General features: G+C 46.7%; 2 protein-coding genes across 5 annotated transcripts in view; both read right to left on the bottom strand.

Moving 5' to 3' along the window:
• Positions 1-1,186, bottom strand: part of si:dkey-22o22.2 (neural-cadherin) — a 304,012-nt gene extending 302,826 nt beyond the window's left edge. The window contains exon 1 of the mRNA XM_063054940.1: positions 490-1,186. Within this exon, the coding sequence (XP_062911010.1) occupies positions 490-1,186 (697 nt within the window). The remainder of the gene's footprint in view (positions 1-489) is intronic.
• Positions 1,187-14,596: 13,410 nt separating this feature from the next.
• Positions 14,597-20,954, bottom strand: part of LOC134356310 (probable C-mannosyltransferase DPY19L4) — a 104,069-nt gene continuing 97,711 nt past the window's right edge. For all 4 annotated transcript variants that reach the window (XM_063067185.1, XM_063067192.1, XM_063067199.1 and 1 more), the window contains exon 19: positions 14,597-17,795. In XM_063067185.1, coding sequence (XP_062923255.1) covers positions 17,622-17,795 — 174 coding nt within the window. In that variant the 3' untranslated portion in view covers positions 14,597-17,621. The remainder of the gene's footprint in view (positions 17,796-20,954) is intronic.

Here is a 20,954-nt window from a genome sequence, read left to right as displayed (position 1 = left end):
CCTTGTATCTGCAACTTTGGTGTATGGAGGCGTTTTCTAAAAAATAAACTTGTGGCACTGCAATGTTATCGCATCACGATGGAACTGATTTTTGCTAACACGCAGTTAAACTGTTCTGCTGGCAATTGAATCCCGTCTGTCAGACTCGACAGAGCAAAACACTTCAATACTGTACCGCGAGGTCAATCGTGTGATTGAGTGTGTGCCTATGTGTGGCGGCGAGAGTGTGAGCCCGTGGTGAAGGATGTGAGTGTGTGTGAGTGTGAGTGTGAGTGTGAGTGTGAGTGTGTGTGTGTGTGTGAGAGAGAGAGAGAGAGAGAGAGAAAGAGAAATGTGTGTGGTGTATCTGTATGAATGTATGTGCGCATGGTGAAGGGGTGTGTGTTGATGTACATACAGTATATATACAGTCTGTACATAGGCGCAGTGTCTGTGTGTGTCTGTGCGTGTATATTAGTGTCTGTGTGCATGGTTCCCGCGATCGCTCACCTCTCGCACTGTTCACTCGAACGGTGATGCGGACGGGCGACCTGTCGCGCAACCCCTTGGCCAGGTAAACTTTGCCGGAGTGCCGCTCCACTTGCACGGGTGCGTCCGCCGGGGACAACACCTCAAACCACCGTCCTTCGAACCTGCGGTCGGGCACCGTGTAGATGATGCTCCCGACCCTGTGCTGCTCCGACACGGTCACCGAGTAAAACTTCTCATCCGGTGCCGAACGAGCGGCTCTCTGAGCCGGGGCCGGGGCTGGGGTCGCCGTCGCCCCGTCCCGGCCGTTCACACTCGGCGGGACGGGCTCCACGTCCACCTCCTCCAAGTTCTGACCGGAGAACCGAGGGTCAGCAGGGCGGCTACCGCTCCTACTCGCCTTCCCTCGGTCGGTGGCGGTCACGTCCACAACAGCCGGTCTGGGCTCGGGCTTTCCGGCGGTGTTGGACGGAGAGACGCGTAGGGACGGCCCGGGGTCCGGGCGCGGGAGCCAGACTCGGGGTGGCTGTGGTGGACTGACCCCAGCGCCCCTCCCCGGGCTGCTGGCCGGGGAATCCCCAGACACGTGGCCGAGAACCACCGGGTTGCTCCGGGAGGAACCCGGCACACGCACTGCCACGGCGAGAAGCCACAGAAGCGGGAAGAGTAAGGCGGCAGACCCGAGAGAGCGGTACCGGGCACCGGTAGAGGCGAGCATGATCCGTTCCCCACCGCTGCTCACTAATTCTGCTCCTGGGCGAAGACAAGTCCCGCGGTTAGTAACTTCCAGACCAGAAGCTTATAAAATACTCAGCCGCCCCGGGACTACTGCCTGGAAACAGGAATCAGCCCCCCGAACCGGTCCGCAACGCGAAAGCAGACGCTGTGCGAGGCAGCTCAGATCTCCGGCCCTTCCCTCTTCGCAGCCAGGTCTAACCCCACCCACCCAGGCTTCCATCAATGGGAGCGTCGCAGAGCCGGGGAGGGGTTGGGAATCGGCCGGTTTTCTCTCGGATGAGAGCCACTAAACGGTCCTTATTGCTGTTTTTTAACTCATCTCCGCACTGCTCAGCTGTGTTCGCAAAACCTCTCAATAACAATCTACTTGACCCGTGAAATGGGTGTACAAGATGATAAGATGCGGAGACAGAGTGGACACTCTTACCCTGGGGAGAAATAGCCATAATTTTAAGATGATTGGAGGAAATTATGGGAGGGGGGTGGCAGAGGTAGATATTTTACAGAGAGTGCTGGGCGCATGGAACACACTGCCTGGAGTGATTTATCTTTAGGGCAGGTACATTAGGGACATCTAAAAATCTCGTAGTTAGGCATGGGGGGTGGGGGGTGCTATATAGGAGGGAAGGGTTAAATGGATCTTAGATTACGTTAAAAGGTCAGCACAACATCATGGGCCGAAGGGCCTGTGTGGTGCTGTAATGTATATAGTATTATATTTGGATATAGCTAAACGACAAAAACGTTTAGTTTGTAAATTATGGAAAACATAAGCAGGAAAAGCCGTCCATAAAGCAATGGTTACACGTGCCTTCCTACTGAAAGAATATTCGGACCATCATCTGTTGCCCTAGTCAAGCCCTACAATAAAACTATCACATCACTGTAATCGCCGTTATTCATATAGATTTGTTATGTCACTTTCACTAGAGAGAGCAGTCTAACTGGCTGCATCGCCGTCTGGCACGGAGGGGCCGCCGCACAGGATCAGGGGGAAAAACTACAGAAAGTTGTAAACTCAGCCAGTTCCATCATGGGAACCGGCTTCAAAAGGCAATTCCTCAGAAAGGCGGCATCCATCATTCAGGACCCCCATCACCCAGGACATGCCCTCCCCTCATTGCTAGTATCAGGGAGGAGGTACAGGAGCCTGAAGACACGCACTCGATTCTCCCCCTCCTGAACGGGCATCGAACCCGGGCACACAGCGTCTGCAGATTTTCCTTGTTTCCGTGCATCCTACCTCGCCATTTATGTTTTGCTCTCTTTTGCACTATTTAATCTTATTTTATTGTTACATATAATACTTATTGTAATTCAGTTTTTATTATTATGTGTTGTTTTATACTGCCGCAAAACAATAAATTTCACGACAGTGATAATTAAACTTGAACGCAAACAACAGGAATTCTGCAGATGCTGGAAATTCAAGCAACACACATCAAAGTTGCTGGTGAACGCAGCAGGCCAAGCAGCATCTATAGGAAGAGGCGCAGTCGACGTTTCAGGCCGAGACCCTTCGTCAGGACTAACTGAAGGAAGAGTGAGTAAGGGATTTGAAAGTTGGAGGGGGAGGGGGAGATGCAAAATGATAGGAGAAGACAGGAGGGGGAGGGATAGAGCCGAGAGCTGGACAGGTGATAGGCAAAAGGGGATACGAGAGGATCATGGGACAGGAGGCCTAGGGAGAAAGACGGGGGGGGGGGGGACCCAGAGGATGGGCAAGAGGTATATTCAGAGGGACAGAGGGAGAAAAAGGAGAGTGAGAGAAAGAATGTGTGCATAAAAATGAGTAACAGATGGGGTACGAGGGGGAGGTGGGGCCTAGCAGAAGTTAGAGAAGTCAATGTTCATGCCATCAGGTTGGAGGCTACCCAGACGGAATATAAGGTGTTGTTCCTCCAACCTGAGTGTGGCTTCATCTTTACAGTAGAGGAGGCCGTGGATAGACATGTCAGAATGGGAATGGGATGTGGAATTAAAATGTGTGGCCACTGGGAGATCCTGCTTTCTCTGGCGGACAGAGCGTAGATGTTCAGCAAAGCGGTCTCCCAGTCTGCGTCGGGTCTCACCAATATATAAAAGGCCACATCGGGAGCACCGGACGCAGTATATCACCCCAGCCGACTCACAGGTGAAGTGATGCCTCACCTGGAAGGACTGTTTGGGGCCCTGAATGGTGGTAAGGGAGGAAGTGTCCTTAAGGGCATGTGTAGCACTTGTTCTGCTTACACGGATAAGTGCCAGGAGGGAGATCAGTGGGGAGGGATGGGGGGGACGAATGGACAAGGGAGTTGTGTAGGGAGCGATCCCTGCGGAATGCAGAGGGGGGGGGGGAGGGAAAGATGTGCTTAGTGGTGGGATCCCGTTGGAGGTGGCGGAAGTTACGGAGAATAATATGTTGGACCCGGAGGCTGGTGGGGTGGTAGGTGAGGACCAGGGGAACCCTATTCCTAGTGGGGTGGTGGGAGGATGGAGTGAGAGCAGATGTACGTGAAATGGAGGAGATGCGTTTAAGAGCAGAGTTGATAGTGGAGGAAGGGAAGCCCCTTTCTTTAAAAAATGAAGACATCTCCCTCGTCCTAGAATGAAAAGCCTCATCCTGAGAGCAGATGCGGCGGAGACGGAGGAATTGCGAGAAGGGGATGGCGTTTTTGCAAGAGACAGGGTGAGAAGAGGAATAGTCCAGATAGCCGTGAGAGTCAGTAGGCTTATAGTAGATATCAGTGGATAAGCTGTCTCCAGAGACAGAGACAGAAAGATCTAGAAAGGGGAGGGAGGTGTCGGAAATGGATCAGGTAAACTTGAGGGCAGGGTGAAAGTTGGAGGCAAAGTTAATAAAGTCAACGAGTTCTGCATGCGTGCAGGAAGCAGCGCCAATGCAGGAACCCAACAAAAAGGCAGGCATAGCTAGGACCCATACGGGTGCCCGTAGCTACACCTTTAGTTTGGAGGAAATGGGAGGAGCAAAAGGGGAAATTATTAAGAGTAAGGACTAATTCCGCTAGACGGAGCAGAGTGGTGGTAGAGGGGAACTGATTAGGTCTGGAATCCAAAAAGAAGCGTAGAGCTTTGAGACCTTCCTGATGGGGGATGGAAGTATATAAGGACTGGACATCCATGGTGAAAATAAAGCGGTGGGGGCCAGGGAACTTAAAATCATCGAAAAGTTTAAGAGCGTGAGAAGTGTCACGAACATAGGTCGGAAGGGATTGAACAAGGGGTGATAAAACAGTGTCGAGGTATACAGAAACGAGTTCGGTGGGGCAGGAGCAAGCTGAGACAATAGGTCGGCCAGGACAGGCAGGTTTGTGGATCTTGGGTAGGAGGTAGAAACGGGAAGTGCGGGGTGTGGGAACTATAAGGTTGGTAGCAGTGGATGGGAGATCCCCTGAGCGGATAAAGTCGGTGACCTGGTGCTCCTTAGTGGGGTCACGATCGAGGGGTAAATAAGAGGAGGTATCCGCGAGTTGTCGCTGTGCCTCGGCAAGGTAGAGGTCAGTACACCAGACTACAACAGCACCCCCTTTATCAGCGGGTTTAATAATAAGGTTAGGATTAGTGCGGAGGGAGTGGCGAGCAGAGCGTTCCGAAGGAGTGAGGTTGGAATGGGAACAAGGTGCGGTGAAGTCGAGACGGTTGATGTCCCGTCGCTCCCTACACAACTCCCTTGTCCATTCGTCCCCCCCCCCCATCCCTCCCCACTGATCTCCCTCCTGGCACTTATCCGTGTAAGCGGAACAAGTGCTACACATGCCCTTACACTTCCTCCCTTACCACCATTCAGGGCCCCAAACAGTCCTTCCAGGTGAGGCATCACTTCACCTGTGAGTCGACTGGGGTGAAATACTGCGTCCGGTGCTCCCGATGTGGCCTTTTATATATTGGTGAGACCCGACGCAGACTGGGAGATCGCTTTGCTGAACATCTACGCTCTGTCCGCCAGAGAAAGCAGGATCTCCCAGTGGCCACACATTTTAATTCCACATCCCATTCCCATTCTGACATGTCTATCCACGGCCTCCTCTACTGTAAAGATGAAGCCACACTCAGGTTGGAGGAACAACACCTTATATTCCGTCTGGGTAGCCTCCAACCTGATGGCATGAACATTGACTTCTCTAACTTCCGCTAGGCCCCACCTCCCCCTCGTACCCCAGCTGTTACTCATTTTTATGCACACATTCTTTCTCTCACTCTCCTTTTTCTCCCTCTGTCCCTCTGAATATACCTCTTGCCCATCCTCTGGGTCAACCCCCCCCCCCCGTCTTTCTTCCCGGACCTCCTGTCCCATGATCCTCTCATACCCCCTTTGCCTATCACCTGTCCAGCTCTCGGCTCTATCCCTCCCCCTCCTGTCTTCTCCTATCATTTTGCATCTCCCCTCCCCTTCCAGCTTTCAAATCCCTTACTCACTCTTCCTTCAGTTAGTCCTGACGAAGGGTCTCGGCCTGAAACGTCGACTGCGCCTCTTCCTATATAATTAAACTTGATTCAGATTCAATATTCACATCAACCTTTTTATTGAGTCCCCATCGCCAGTAACTTTAAATTAATTTATGTAAAGCACAATAGGAGCAACACACACACACACATCTGGAGGAACTCAGCAGGAAGGGAATGCAGTCTCCACAGATTTCCCTACGTAGATACTGCCTGACCTGCTGAGTTCCGCCAGCAGTTCCTCTGTGTCTCAGAGCGATGTTAGCGGATCGCACAGGGATGTTATGTCAACCGAGAAAGTATTCAGACAATCGTTCCCCCCCCCCCCCGCCCCCGTAAACAAGAGATTCTGTAGATGCTGGAAATCTAGAGTAACACATAAAAAGCTGGAGGAACATCTATGGGGAGGAGTGAACAGTTGACGTTTCGGGCCCAGACCCTTCATCAGGACTTATTTTTTAAACTAAAGGGGTAAGGTTCGAATAGGAGAGAGTGGACAGTTAATGCCTCGCTGACAATTATAGTCATAGTCATAGTCATACTTTATTGATCCCGGGGGAAATTGGTTTACATTTGCACCGTAAATAATAAATAGTAATAGAATAGTAATATGTAAATATGCCAGTAAATTATGAAATAAGTCCAGGACCAGCCTATTGGCTCAGGGTGTCTGACCTTCCAAGGGAGGAGTTGTAAAGTTTGATGGCCACAGGCAGGAATGACTTCCTATGACGCTCTGTGCTGCATCTCGGAGGAATGAGTCTCTGGCTGAATGTACTCCTGTGCCCAACCAGTCCATTATGTAGTGGATGGGAGACATTGTCCAAGATGGCATGTAACTTAGACAGCATCCTCTTTACAGACACCACCATCAGAGAGTCCAGTTCCATGCCCACAACATCACTGGCCTTACGAATGAGTTTGTTGATTCTGTTGGTGTCTGCCACCCTCAGCCTGCTGCCCCAGCACACAACAGCAAACATGATAGCACTGGCCACCACAGACTCGTAGAACATCCTCAGCATCGTCCAGCAGATGTTAAAGGACCTCAGTCTCCTCAGTAAATAGAGACAGCTCTGACCCTTCCTGTAGACAGCCTCAGTGTTCTTTGACCAGTCCAGTTTATTGTCAATTCGTATCCCCAGGTATCTGTAATCCTCCACCATGTCCACACTGACCCCCTGGATGGAAACAGGGGTCACCGGTACCTTAGAGATTCATTAGAGATAGAAAGAACCAGAGCGGCCAGAAGACCAGAGTGGAATGTCCAAGAAGTAGAGGGAGGTTGGAGAAAGGCGAAGGGATGGGGAATTCTTCCCAAAGAAGTGGGCGCACAGATGGGGGTGACAGAAGAGCTTGGCGTCTTTGCGGACATGCATCTCTCTGAAGTGTGGACTTAATGGCACCTTGCTGAGGTCTTGGCCCCAACGTCGGCTCCATTTCTTTCAATTGATTTACGAGAGGCTGTATCTAAGTATTGAGTACAGGAGTTGGGATGTTATGTTGAAGTTGTATAAGACGTTGGTGAGACCCAATTTGGAGCATTGTGCGCAGTTCCAGGCACTTACCAATGGGAAGATTGAAAGAATGTAGTGAAAATTTGCAAGGATGTTGCTGGGCCTGGAGGACCAGACCTATAGGGAAAGATCAGGAGTTTTATTCCCTGGAACGTAGGAGAATGAGGGGCACAGGCAGGAGAAATGCAAGCAGGCATTTTTCTCTGAAGTTAGGCGAGACTAGAACTAGAGGTCATAGGTTAAGCATGAGCAGTTAAATGTTTAAGGTGAACATGAGGAGGAACATCTCTGAGATGAGAGTGTGGAACAAGCTGCCAGCAGAAGTGGTGGATGCAGGTTTGATTTCAATATTTAAGATAAACTTGGATAGGTACATGGATGGGAGTGGTGAAGGTCAATAGGGTTAAATAGGCTGAGGACCTGTTTCCGTGCTGCCCTGCTCTTTGACTCTAGGACCCGAGTTTCTCCCACATTGTGTGTGTGGTTGTGTGTGTGTGTCAGTAAGGGTAAAGCCAAGTCATCTACATGTTGGTTTCACCTCAAGATTCCCCACTTCCCAAAAGCCAGCTCCGAGGGAACGGGAAAGAGGCAGAATAATTATTTACCATCTCACATCATAAACTGTCTTATGGTCTGTTTCGGTGGGTGTTGAGGAAGTAAACAGCAAGAAAAAAACACCAGAACAATGAACCAAATACAGAAAACCACAGAATGGTTAAATATTGTGTTTCAGTTGGAATATTGTGTTCATTTCTGGTCGCCAAATTATTAAAAGGATATGGAAGATTTAGAGAGGGTGCAGAGAAGATTTACCAGGATGCTGCCTGGATTAAAGAGCACGTTTTATGAGAATAGGTTGAGTGAGCTAGGGCTTTTCCTTCAAGTCAAGTCACTTTTTATTGTCATTTCAATCAAAACTGCTGGTACAGAACACAGTAAAAACGAGACGACGTTTTTCAGGACCATGGTGCTACATGAACAATATAAAAACTACACTGAACTATGTAAAACAACACAAAAACTACACTAGACTACAGACCTACCCAGGATTGCATAAAGTGCACAAAACAGTGCACACATTACAATAAATAATAAACAAGACAATAGGCACAGTAGAGGGCAGTAGGTTGGTGTCAGTCCAGGCTCTGGGTATTAAGGAGTCTGATGGCTTGGGGGAAGAAACTGTTACATAGTCTGGTTGTGAGAGCCCGAGTGCTTCGGTGCCTTTTGCCAGATGGCAGGAGAGAGAAGAGTTTGTATGAGGGGTGCGTGGGGTCCTTCATAATGCTGGTTGCTTTACGGATGCAGCGTGTGATGTAAGTGTCTGTAATGGCGGGAAGAGAGACTCCGATGATCTTCTCAGCTGACCTCACTATCCGCTGCAGGGTCTTACGATCCGAGGTGGTGCAATTTTTGAACCAGGCAGTGATGCAGCTGCTCAGGATGCTCTCAGTACAACCTCTGTAGAATGTGGTGAGGATGGGGGGGGGTGGGAGATGGACTTTTCTCAGCCTTCGCAGAAAGTAGAGACGCTGCTGGGCTTTCTTGGCTATGGAGCTGGTGTTGAGGGACCAGGTGAGATTCTCCGCCAGATGAACACCAAGAAATTTGGTGCTCTTAACAATCTCTACAGAGGAGTCGTCAATGAGACAAAGGAGGAGGAGAGGTGAACACAACATTGTAGATTAACAGGGCCTGTACTGTGTTATAGTGTTCAATGTTCTATCAAACAAAAAACAAGCCACTCAGGGAGCTGTTTTGGAACTTAATACAATGTGCTGACTAGACCACGTTTGTGCTTTTTAAAAAAACACATCCAAAAAGCTGCGTGAGACATGAAGTGGTTAGAAAAGTGTCTAGACAAGCCACTCAGATATTATGAGAACAGACAACAGACCTGAAGCTCAGTCAGTGGTCTTGACTGAGGTTAAGGATGGGCACAGTTAGGTAATGAGATGGGGGGGGGGGGAGAGAGATAAAGATTCAGAGTTTACAAAGTGAATATTGTAATAAGTTAAAACAACTCTGGGTTAGAATTTCGAAGTATTATATTCCTGAAATGCATCATGTGCCAGGTCAATACCAGAGTTAAGAGCAGGGATACTTCAAATGCAGTGATGCTGTGATGGGCAATGGGGGGGGGGTTGGGGTACAGGAGGGATGAGGTAACTAACCTTTTCTTTTCCTGTAAGACATGCTTCGCATTGTGCTTATATCTGCTAGGAGACATCCAGCATTGAAATAAATGGAGACTCCACGACTGTTAAACATGTGACTGACTACAGGTAAAGAAAATGACGTTTCTTTTGTTTTCAATGGATTCCCGTTAATTGGGACATATCGAGCCCAATTAGCCGAAGTTTAATATAAATAGTTAAAAAGCTATAAAAAAGACAAACAAGAGAAAATCTGAAGATGCTGGAAATTCAAGCAACACACACAAAATGCTGCCTGGCCTGTTGAGTTCCTCTAGCATTTTGTGTGTGTCACAATACAAAAGACAAACTTTTTTAACTGAGTAATAAATTATATATTAAATAAACTACAGAACAAATTAGAACACTAACAACACTACTACAGTTCTATAAAACTGTCATATTAGTTTTTGATACAGGAATTCATCTAGTGTACAGTGCCGTGTTCTTTTGATTGACTGTAAATGAACAAAATCAGCAGACACCTAGTGCAGATAATGGACTGCCCTCATAACAACACTTCTGACGATCGCATCCTCCAGATCTTCATTTTCTTTGCAGTATTCAAGATGATTGTCAATACCTCCAAATTCTCTGTAGTTCCAAATTTGAAGTAGTGAAATCTTTCACTTTTATTCCCGTTTCTAACATCTCCAAGCCCCAATGCTTGAAATCGCAGTGAGTAAATTGTCTTTCTGCTTATTTCTCACCAACTATCAGTGATAAAAATCATTGCTTTTGAACACAAACACATGCAACTGACGTTGTTTAAAATCTGTTCACTGTTAGCGTCTAACAGCCACATAACTGCACACTACTATCACTAGTTAAGAACTGTTCAGCAACAGCCTCCTGTCCCAATTAAGTGGCAGAGTGTCCCAAAAAAGTGGCTGCCCCGATTAACGGATAGCCCAGATAATCAGAATCCATTGTATTCCAAATACCATATTAGTAGGGAGGTGTGCATTACATGTATGAAAACTATTTTTGCACTGCTTATTTTATTTATATGGGAAAGCTGTTGGAAAAGATTCTTAGAGATAGGATCTATAGGCATTTAGAGAATCATGGTCTAATCAGGGACAGTCAGCATGGCTTTGTGAAGGGCAGATCGTGTCTAACAAGTCTGATAGAGTTCTTTGAGGAGGTGACCAGGCATATAGATGAGGGTAGTGCAGTGGATGTGATCTATATGGATTTTAGTAAGGCATTTGACAAGGTTCCACACGGTAGGCTTATTCAGAAAGTCAGAAGGCATGGGATCCAGGGAAGTTTGGCTAGGTGGATTCAGAATTGGCTTGCCTGCAGAAGGCAGAGGGTGGTGGTGGAGGGAGTACATTCAGATTGGAGGATTGTGACTAGTGGTATCCCACAAGGATCTGTTCTGGGACCTCTACTTTTGGTGATTTTTATTAACGACCTGGATGTGGGGGTAGAAGGGTGGGTTGGCAAGTTTGCAGATGACACAAAGGTTAGTGGTGTTGTAGATAGTGTAGAGGATTGTCAAAGATTGCAGACAGACATTGATAGGATGCAGAAATGGGCTGAGAAGTGGCAGATGGAGTTCAACCCGGAGAACTGTGAGGTGATACACTTTGGAAGGACAAACTCCAAGGCAGAGTACAAAGTAAATGGCAGGATACTTGGTAGTGTGGAGGAGCAGAGGGATCTCGGGGTACATGTCCACAGATCCCTGAAAGTTGCCTCACAGGTGGATAGGGTAGTTAAGAAAGCTTATGGGGTGTTAGCTTTCATAAATTGAGGGATAGAGTTTAAGAGTCGTGATGTAATGATGCAGCTCTATAAAACTCTGGTTAGGCCACACTTGGAGTACTGTGTCCAGTTCTGGTCACCTCACTATAGGAAGGATGTGGAAGCATTGGAAAGGGTACAGAGGAGATTTACCAGGATGCTGCCTGGTTTAGAAAGTATGCATTATGTTCAGAGATTAAGGGAGCTAAGGCTTTACTCTTTGGAGAGAAGGAGGATGAGCGGAGACATGATAGAGGTGTACAAGATAATAAGAGGAATGGATAGAGTGGATAGCCAGTGCCTCTTCCCCAGGGCACCACTGCTCAATACAAGAGGACATGGCTTTAAGGTAAGGGGCGGGAAGTTCAAGGGGGATATTAGAGGAAGGTTTTTTACTCAGAGAGTGGTTGGTGCGTGGAATGCACTGCCTGAGTCAGTGGGGGAGGCAGATACACTAGTGAAGTTTAAGAGACTACTAGACAGGTATAGGGAGGAATTTAATGTGGGGGCTTATATGGGAGGCAGGGTTTGAGGGTCGGCACAACATTGTGGGCCGAAGGGCCTGTATTGTGCTGTACTATTCTATGTACCTTCTATGTATATTGTGATATATGGTTTTTTTGTGTTGCAATGTACTGCTACAGCAAAACAAATTTCACCACAAAAGTCAGTTATATTAAACCTGATACTGATTCTGACCATTTGTTGGAAAAATAATCTCCTTATTAATTTAGCACATACCAAATGCTGGAGGTCAGGCAGCATCTAAGGAAATGAATAAAGAGTTATCATTTTGGGCTGAGATCATTCATCAGGACTGGAAAGGAAGAAGGAAGATGCCAGAATAAAAAGGTGGGGGAGGGGGAGGAGGAAAGCCAGAAGGTGATATGTAGGTGAAGCCAGGCGGGTGGGAAAGGTAAAGGGCTGGAAGGAATCTGGTAAGAGGAAAGTGGACCATAGGGGGAGGGAACCCAGGTGAGTGGCCAGAGTGAGGTATAGAAGAAGAGGGGAGGGGAAGGGAAATTCTTTTCTTACTAGAAGCAGAAATTGATATTCATGCTATCAGGTTGGAGGCTACCAAAACGAGGTACAAGGTGAAGCACCTCCACCCTGAGAATGGCTTTGTCTTGGCACAAGACGTGGCAATGAACCAACATGACAGAATGGGAATTGGAATTAAAATGTTTGGCCACCGGGAAGTTCCATTTTTTGCGGATGGAGCTGAGGTGCCGATGAAGCAGTCCCGCAATTTACGATAGGTTTCATCAGCATAAAGGAGGCCACTTGGGAGCATTGGATACAATATGTGAGCCCAACAGATTCACGGGTGAAGTGTTGCCTCACCTGGAAGGACTGTTTGGGGCCCTGAATGGAGGTGATGAATGGGCAAGTGTAGCACTTTGAGGATAAAATGTGAGATATGCCTGATTTTTCAATTTTTCCTGATTATCCGTGTGAGGAAAACTGAGTTGTTGAAAGGAACATCTTCAAGACCATCTCCAACATCACCATCCCCTCTGTACTAATCAACAAGCTTCAAAACCTGCCCCTCCCGCTGCAACTGGATCCTCTACTTCTTCATCAGGAGACCAAAGTCCTCAGCCAGTGTGCATCAGAAATAACATCTCCACCACGCTGATAATCAATGCAGATACACCTCAAGGATGTGTGCTTAGCCCACTGCTCTACTTTCTCTGCACTTCGCTATGTGGCCAGGCACAGTACAAATTTGCTGATGACCCCACTGTTGTTGGCAGCATCTCATATTGACAAGGAAGCACACAGGAGTGGAATAGATCAGCTGGTTGAGTGGTGTTGCAAAAATAACCTTGCACTCAGTGTCATTTAGACCAGGGAATTGATTGTAGTCTTCAGGAAGGGGAAGTTGAGGGAACACACACCAGTCCTCATCGAGGGATCAGCAGTTTCAAGTTCCAGGGTGTCAACATCTCTCATCTTTGAAGATCTATCCTGGGCCCAACATATTGAGGCCAGCATAAAGAAGGCACGCCAGTGGCTATATGTCATCAGGAGTTTGAGGAGATTTGTTATTTCACCAAACACTCTAGCAAGTTTCCACAGATGTACCATGGAGAGCACTCTGACTACTTGTATCACTGTCTGGTGTAGAGGGACCACTGCACAGGATTGGAAAAAGCTGCAGAGGATTGTAAATTCAGTCAGCTTCATCGCGGGCATGAGTCCCCACCACTGAGCACATCTTCAAAATGCAATGCCTCAGAAAAAGCTGGCATCCATCATGAAGGACCCCATCACCAAGGACATGTCCTCTTCTCATTGCTACCTTCAAGGAGGTGATACAGGAACCTGAAGACACACACTCAACATTTCAGGAACAGCTTCTTCATCTCAACCCATCAGATTTCTGAATGGTCCATGAACACTACCCTACTATTTTACTCTTTTTTATTTCTACTATTTCTTATTGTAACTTATTGTCATTTTGTGTACTGCACTGCTGCTGCAAAACAGCAAATTTCACCTCATCAGTGATAATAAACCTGATTCAGACTTTTCATTTTGAGCCGTGTTTCAAGTATTCAAGGGTGAGAAGTCATAACTAACGCTAAGTGCAATTCCTTTTAGTTTCAATTACAACTCTTCTGCATTAATGTTGTTTTCCCTCCTTTTATACGTTGCATATCCTACAGCCTTTCTAAATGAATTTGCCTGTCACCAAGATAGTTTTGTGTTACACACCTCACCTGATGGAAATTGCATTTGTTATTTATGCTTCCTCATTTCCACAACTTCCTCCTTCATTAGTAAACATCTACCTTATCATGGGAAAGCAGAATCATCTGCCTTCAACCTTCCCAAAGTAGGTTTAATAAGTTGATACCACGGGCTCGTAGCTTGTTAAACAGCCTCATGTGTGGCACCTTGTCAAAGGCCTTCTGAAAATCCAAGTACACAACATCATTTGATGAAGAGTCCCAGACCAAAACATTGGATTTTTATTCCTTTCCATAGGTGACCTGCTGAGTTCCTCCAGCATTTTGTGTGTGTTGCCCATCACTGCAAAAACTGCAGAGAATTGTGGACACAGCTCAGCATATCATAGGAACTAGCCTCCCCTCCATGGACTCTTGTCTATACTTCTCAATGCCTCAGTAAAGCAGCTAACATTATCAAAGACCCCACCAACCTCAGACATTCTCTCATCTCCCCACTTCCATCAGGCAGAAGATACAAAAGCCTGAAAGCACTTACCACCAGGCACAAGCTCAACTTCTACCCTGCTGCTATAAGACTATTAAATGGTTCCCTAGTATGATAAGGCGGACTGGTGACCTCACAATCTACCTCGTTATTGTCTAGCTGCACTGCACTCTGTAACTGTACCAGTTTATTCTACATCCTGTTCTTGTTTTACCTTCTACTACCTCAACGCACTGTGGAATGAATTGATCTGTATGGTCAGCACAAGACGCACTTCCACTGTACCTCAGTACATGTGACAACAGATTAACTTTATTTGTGATATGTACACCAAAACATACAGTGAAACGCATCGTTTCTGTCAAACCTAATCAGTGAGGACTGTGCAAGTGTTGCCACGCTTCCAGTGTCAACAAAGCATGCCCACAACTCACAAAGCCTAACCACATGTCTCTGGACTGTGGGAGGAAACCAGAGCACCCGGAGGAAAGCCATGCAGTCACAGGGAGAACGTACAAACTCCTTACAGACAGTAGCGCGAATTGAACCCTGATCTTACAGCTGGCGGTGTAATAGCATTACGCTAACCACTACACTTCCATGGTGCCCTTAGTAAACCAATAGAGCACTGATATGACACTAGCTCAGCCTAAAGGTCCTTGACCTCCAGCTACTCCCTGGCATCTCAGCAGCTGCTGGTCCTCAGTCCTTCTCCTCACCCAATCTTTTGCAAGGTGGCCCTTGACAGCAAATGTGAGACACTGAAGATATTTTTTTCCAAAACAAAATTTGTCACATCATTCCTTAAAAATCAAGATCCCCCCCCCCCCCGCCATCTGAAAAAAAAAACAATCCTCTCCACAATTGAAATCTGGTCCTAATAATTCATTATAATGTGGTACTCATTACTGGTGGCTGGAGACATGTCTCTACCAAAGGACATTCCTTCCCTCCTCTAGCCTGCAGGTACCCTTGGGAAGGTGTAGTACCTGCTTAGTGCCCCCCCCCACCCGATCAGGGTCACGTGGAGCAGGTGGTGGATGGTTGTATGAGCAACCGGTGCATATCACAAGCCCTGGTTATGCGACCACTGATGCCAGGCAGACAATCTCTGAAGAGTATCAATAATGGCTGGGGATATCTGTCTTGGAAAGACACTGCTGAGAAGACAGTGGCAAACCACTTCTGTAGAAAATTTGGTCAAGAACAGTCATGGTCATGTTAAGACCATGATCATCCACATCATACAGCACGTCACATAATGAATGAAGTAGTAATAGTAAATACCTTTTTATAATGGATTACAAGACTGCACATGTTTTATTGCATATGTGAAATAGATTACACAGAATGGCACAAAACAGGAACAGGTCATTTGGCCCACAATGTTGTGCAACTCAAAAACACCCATACACTAATCCTCACAACCTACACAATGTCCATATCCCTCCATCTTCCTTACAGCCATGTGCCTATCCAAACATCACTTAAAAGCCTCTGAAGTATTTGCCTCTACCACCATACCAGGCAGTGCATTCCAGGCATCCACCACTGTCTGACTGAAAAAACCTTACCCCTCACATTCTACTTGAACTTGACCCCTCTCCCTCTGGTATTAGACATTTTAATACTGGAAAACAGATGCTCTCTGTCCACTCTATCTGTGCCTCTGTACACCTCTATCAGATCTGCCCTCAGCCTCCCACGCTCCAGAGAAAACAACTCATGTTTATTCAGCCTCTCATGATAGCACACGCCCTCTAAACAAGGCAGCATCCTGGCAAATGTCTTCTGCACCCTCTCCAAAGTCTCAACATCCTTCCTGTACTGGGGTGACCAGTATGGTATGCAAATGCATGCAATCTGGACTTCTTTTCATGCAAATTTATAAAAGAAATAGCAGTGTGATCAGTCTGGGTCAAGTGTGATGAGACACTGAAGACATCTTTCCTCCTCGGGAGTTTCTCTGAAGGAGTTGTCTACTGGTGGGCCCTCGAGTGTCTGTAGAGGCCGATCTGGATCCACACATTCTGGGGGGGATGCAGTGTGAACAAGAGTAAGTGGTGACTGTGGTTCGAGTTTGGGTCTTTTGGTTGTTCAGTCTCTCCTTTCACTCATGCTGCTTGTTCTCTGCGGCCCAGAAGTGGTCGTTCTCATGTAGAACAGCTCCCTCTTGAACAGATTTCCTCCAGGTGTGTCTGTGAGTGTAATGTCCTCCCAGTTTTTAGATGTCATGTTGAAATATTATTGACATAAAAAGTAAGTTAAAAAGAAATGCCTTTTCAAAAAGATCCATGTGCAAAGGTAGATGTTATTTCAACACAAAAAGAAATAGATTCAGCACATACGAAGGTATGGACTCAATCTTCATTAATATTGACTCTGATAAGACCAATTCCATAGACACATGAGAATTACAAGATTGGTATATTTTTCTGCATATTTTAAACTAGAGAGCTCTAATAGGTGCTATGCTATCAATTAATTTAAAAAGACAACATCATCTCATAGTAATGCTTTGTCCCTACTTTGTGTAAGGCATCATTAAAGTCCCACTCCTTTGTGTCCATGATGTGGTGTCCACAACAATATTTTTTTAAAATGTTTATCACTGACCCAAAAGGTCACTTGAGCTTTGGACAGAGCTTAGGCACAGATGTCCAAGAGTGTCTGGGCTCCTTGCACCGGTTTGAGACCATATGCCACTCGGTGAGGTCCATTATGTATCCGAACTATGGGATACCACAGCAGTGTAGTGGCTAGTGTGACGCTGTCACAGCTCTGCTTGTTGGAGTTCAGAGTTCAATTCCAGCGTCCTCTGTAAAGAATCTGTACATCCTTCCCGTGAGCATTTGGGTTTCCTCACGATGCTCCAGTTTCTTCCCACAGTCCAAACACGTACCAGTTAGTAGGTTAATTGGTGATTGTAAGTTGTCCCGTGATAAGGCTAGGGTTAAATCGGTGGGCCGCTGGGTCGTGGGGCTCGACAGGCCAGAAGGGCCAGTTCCATGCTGTATTTCGAAATAAAAAACAATAAACGCAATTCAATTCAGCACCTGATTTAACAGATCTCGGTCAGCTTGTTTTAATAGCACTGATGATTTTTTTTATATATAAAAGTCCTCCATTTGGAATAAGCAACGTTGGCAGGTCCTGGGCAGATCCTGGGAAAGATAAAATGTGTACCTCATTTCAGGCTAATTTATAAAAAAATAAGTTAAAAAGAAATATCTTTTTTGAAAAGGTCCTTATGCAAAAGGAGACGTTATTTCAACACAAAAATTAAATAGATTCAGCAGAAAGGAGGGCGTGGACTCAATCTTCATTAATATTGAAAAGATATCAAGGTGTTGACTCTGTACACACGGTAAGACCGATTCCAGTAGACACCCGTGAAATAGTTGATGTATGGTGAATAGTCCAGCTTAACCTCATGGCAAAACCGTCCATACAGTGAAAACACGTAGTTAGTGTCGTTAACATCTTCGGTATAAAGTGCCTGGAAAAGAGCAAGGTACAGTCACCACAACTATAGTTACCAACACTATTGAGAGAGTAAAGCAGAACAGTGAGAAATACACTGAATTCACAGGCACAGCATCAGAAGTTTAATTAAATATTTCACATGCAAATTATTTACTTCACAGCATGTTAAGTGCTTTAGAGCTAGCACTAGCTTTCTTTTAATTCAGCTTCAAACTAGGACCAATTCCGCTCCCCTGCCCACTTCCCAAGCCATTTTTGATTATGGACGATTCCTTTTTGAAGTCTTGTTGAAGTTGATAGGGTAGTTGGGAAATTTGTGTGTTGGCCATCATTAGTTAGAGGACAGAGTTGAAGAGATGCAAGGTCTTCCAGCTTCCAGCTCTATAAAACTCTGGTCAGACCACATCTGTGTTCATTTCGGGTCACCTCACTATGGGAAGGATGTGGAAGCTTTAGAGAGGGCGCAGCGAAGATGTACCAGGAAGCTGCCTGGATTACAGAGCATATCTTATGAGGATACGTTGAGTGAGCTAGGGCTCTTTCCTCTGGAGTAAATGAGAATGAGAGGTGACTTGATAGAGGTATACAAGATAAGACTCATTGATCTAATGAACAGGCAGAGACTTTCTCCCAGAGCAGAAATGGCTCATACAAAACAGCATTACTTTAAGGTGATTGGAGGAATGTACAACGGGAATTTTACTGGTACTTAAAAAAAAATCAGAGTGGTGGGTGCATGTAATAGCTTGCCAGGGTGTTGCTGGAGCCAGATACAAAAGGGATATTTAAGAAACTCTTAGATAGGTACAGGGATGATAGAAAAATGGAGGATTAGGGAGGAGGGAGGGGCTAGATGGATCTTAAGAGTAGGTTAAAAGGTTGGCACAACATCATGCTCTGATGAGCCTGTCCTGTTCTATGTTCTGTCCTACAACTATATCAGCAATAGTTAACTCAATGGAAAACAATTGTCCTACCCGATCAGCCCTGGTCTCCACCTATCAGAGATACATTTTTATCAGTAGCTGTTCCCACTCTGCAAACTGAAGAATTAGTTTCTGGTTTCTATCTTCACAAATGATGTTTGACCTGCTAAGCCTTCAGCATTTTACCTCGGGTTTCAAGCAGCTGCTGTTTTTTCAGTTTTCAAAATATTAAATTGAGCTTCAAGCATTTTGCATCAAGTTTCATACATCTGCTGCTTTTTAGATTTCAGATTCAAAAGGTTAAATCTGAGAAGTAAATACAAGACAGGAACCTCCTCACAAAAAAACAAGGAACAATCTCTCTTCATAAAGTTGTAGAGCACGGCAGTGCAGAAACGGGCCCTTCGGTCCATCTAGTCCATACTGAACTGCTATTCTGTTTAGTACCATCGACCCGCATCTGCACCATAGCCCTCCGTACCCCTCAAGTTTCAAGGTGAGTCAGCGAGAGCGGGGGCGGAGGATGACTCATCGGTAGACAACCCAGCAACTGCCACAGGAATGGAACAGACAATCAGTTGGATGATCAGCATGCCTGAGGCTGCAGCAGGACACAAGCTCCAGAGTTGCATCTGTGGCTGGGCAAAGGTCACTTCCACTACAGGCCTGAAAATACATCAGGGCAGGACAGGATGCCTGAAGAAGGGGCAACAGGGACCTCGCATCGACAGCTACTTTTTGAGAAGTAGGTCGAGTCAGTCGACTGAAGATCAACAACAGGACAAAACCCCAAAGTCTTCGGGACATCAATAGCCCTGTTCCAGCAGAGGAAGAGCAGGGCACAGGAGGGCAACCCAAACCCAGGCCATTACAACCTGCTACGGAAAAGAAGATCCCGGGCGAAAGCTGTTGATCAACTGGCCAAAATCCTGTGAGAAGACAATGTGGGAGGAGGTCAATGCTGACCTCTCCAACATCTTAGAGACGCTCAGAGGCACCACCATGAAGAAGTTGGAAAGAATGGGGGAATTAATCTATGGCTATGGAGCAGGACGTTTTGGAGTGCTAGAGGAAGAAAACTACATCGATGATCCCCACTAAGTCCAGGAGGCAGAAGGAAATAGATCGTCCAGTCAGAGAGAGGAGGCAGCTGAAGAAACAATGGAGGAAGGCCACAGAGGAGGAGAAGGAAGGCATAAACCTGTTGCAAGCAGACATCCGGAGCAGGGTCGTGACACTGAGGAGAGCTGAGAACCTGGTAAGGAAGCGCAGGAAGAGGGAGCGGACAAGAACAAGTTTTGTTAAAGATCCCTTCAAGTTTGTGAAGGGTCTCTTCACAGGGGAGAAGACTGGAAGTCTCTCAGTATCAAAGGCAGAACTGGAAAAGTTACACACAGACAACCAACGCCACGAAGAGATCACCCTCTCACCTGACATGCCACCAATCCATCCACCGGAACACCAACTAAATAGCAGCCCACCTAGGTGGAGTGAGGTGGAGAAAATTGTGCACAGAGCAAAGGCCGCATCAGCCCCAGGTCCCAATGGAGTGCCATACAGGCTCTACAAAAATGCACCAGGTTCCTCTGGAGGCTCATGAAGGTGGTATGGCGTAAGCAGGACTTACCAACATCCTGGCAGAGAGCCAGAGGAATCCTGATCCCAAAGGAAAAGGGTTCATCAGAAATCAGCCAATTCCGCCAGATTAGTCTCCTAAATTTCGACGGCAAAATCTTCTTTAGTGTGGTGGCTCATAGGCTGTCAAGATATCTGCAAAGGAACCATCTGATTGATACATCAATGCAGAAAGCAGGGATTGCGGGCTTCTCTGGCTGTCTGGAACACGCTTGCACCATCTGTCATCAGATCCAGGTCGCCAAGGAGGAGGGAAAAGATCTTCACGTGGTGTTCCTGGACCTCGCCAACGCCTTCGGCTCAGTCCCTCCTAACCTCCTCTGGACTGTTTTCGACTTCTTCAGGGTCCCAGTGGCCCTCACATGCCTCGTTAAGGCCTACTTCCAGGACGTGCAGCTATGTTTGCAGGTTACACCACAGTGTGGCAACTTCTGGAAGTGGGAATCATGGCCGGTTGTACCATCTCCCTGTTAGCCTTCACCATGGCCATGGAGGTGATCATCAGAGCATCTTGATGGGGGGTTGGAGGACAGCACATAAGACCTGGCCTGAGGCTGCCGCCTACCCGAGTGTACATGGACGATCTCACAACACTCACCACGACCAAGGCT

This window comes from Mobula hypostoma, chromosome 1 (genome assembly GCF_963921235.1).
Source record: "Mobula hypostoma chromosome 1, sMobHyp1.1, whole genome shotgun sequence".
NCBI lineage: Eukaryota > Metazoa > Chordata > Chondrichthyes > Myliobatiformes > Myliobatidae > Mobula > Mobula hypostoma.
The sequence above is the reverse complement of the archived record's forward strand: the minus strand, read 5'-3'. Positions and strand labels throughout refer to the sequence as shown.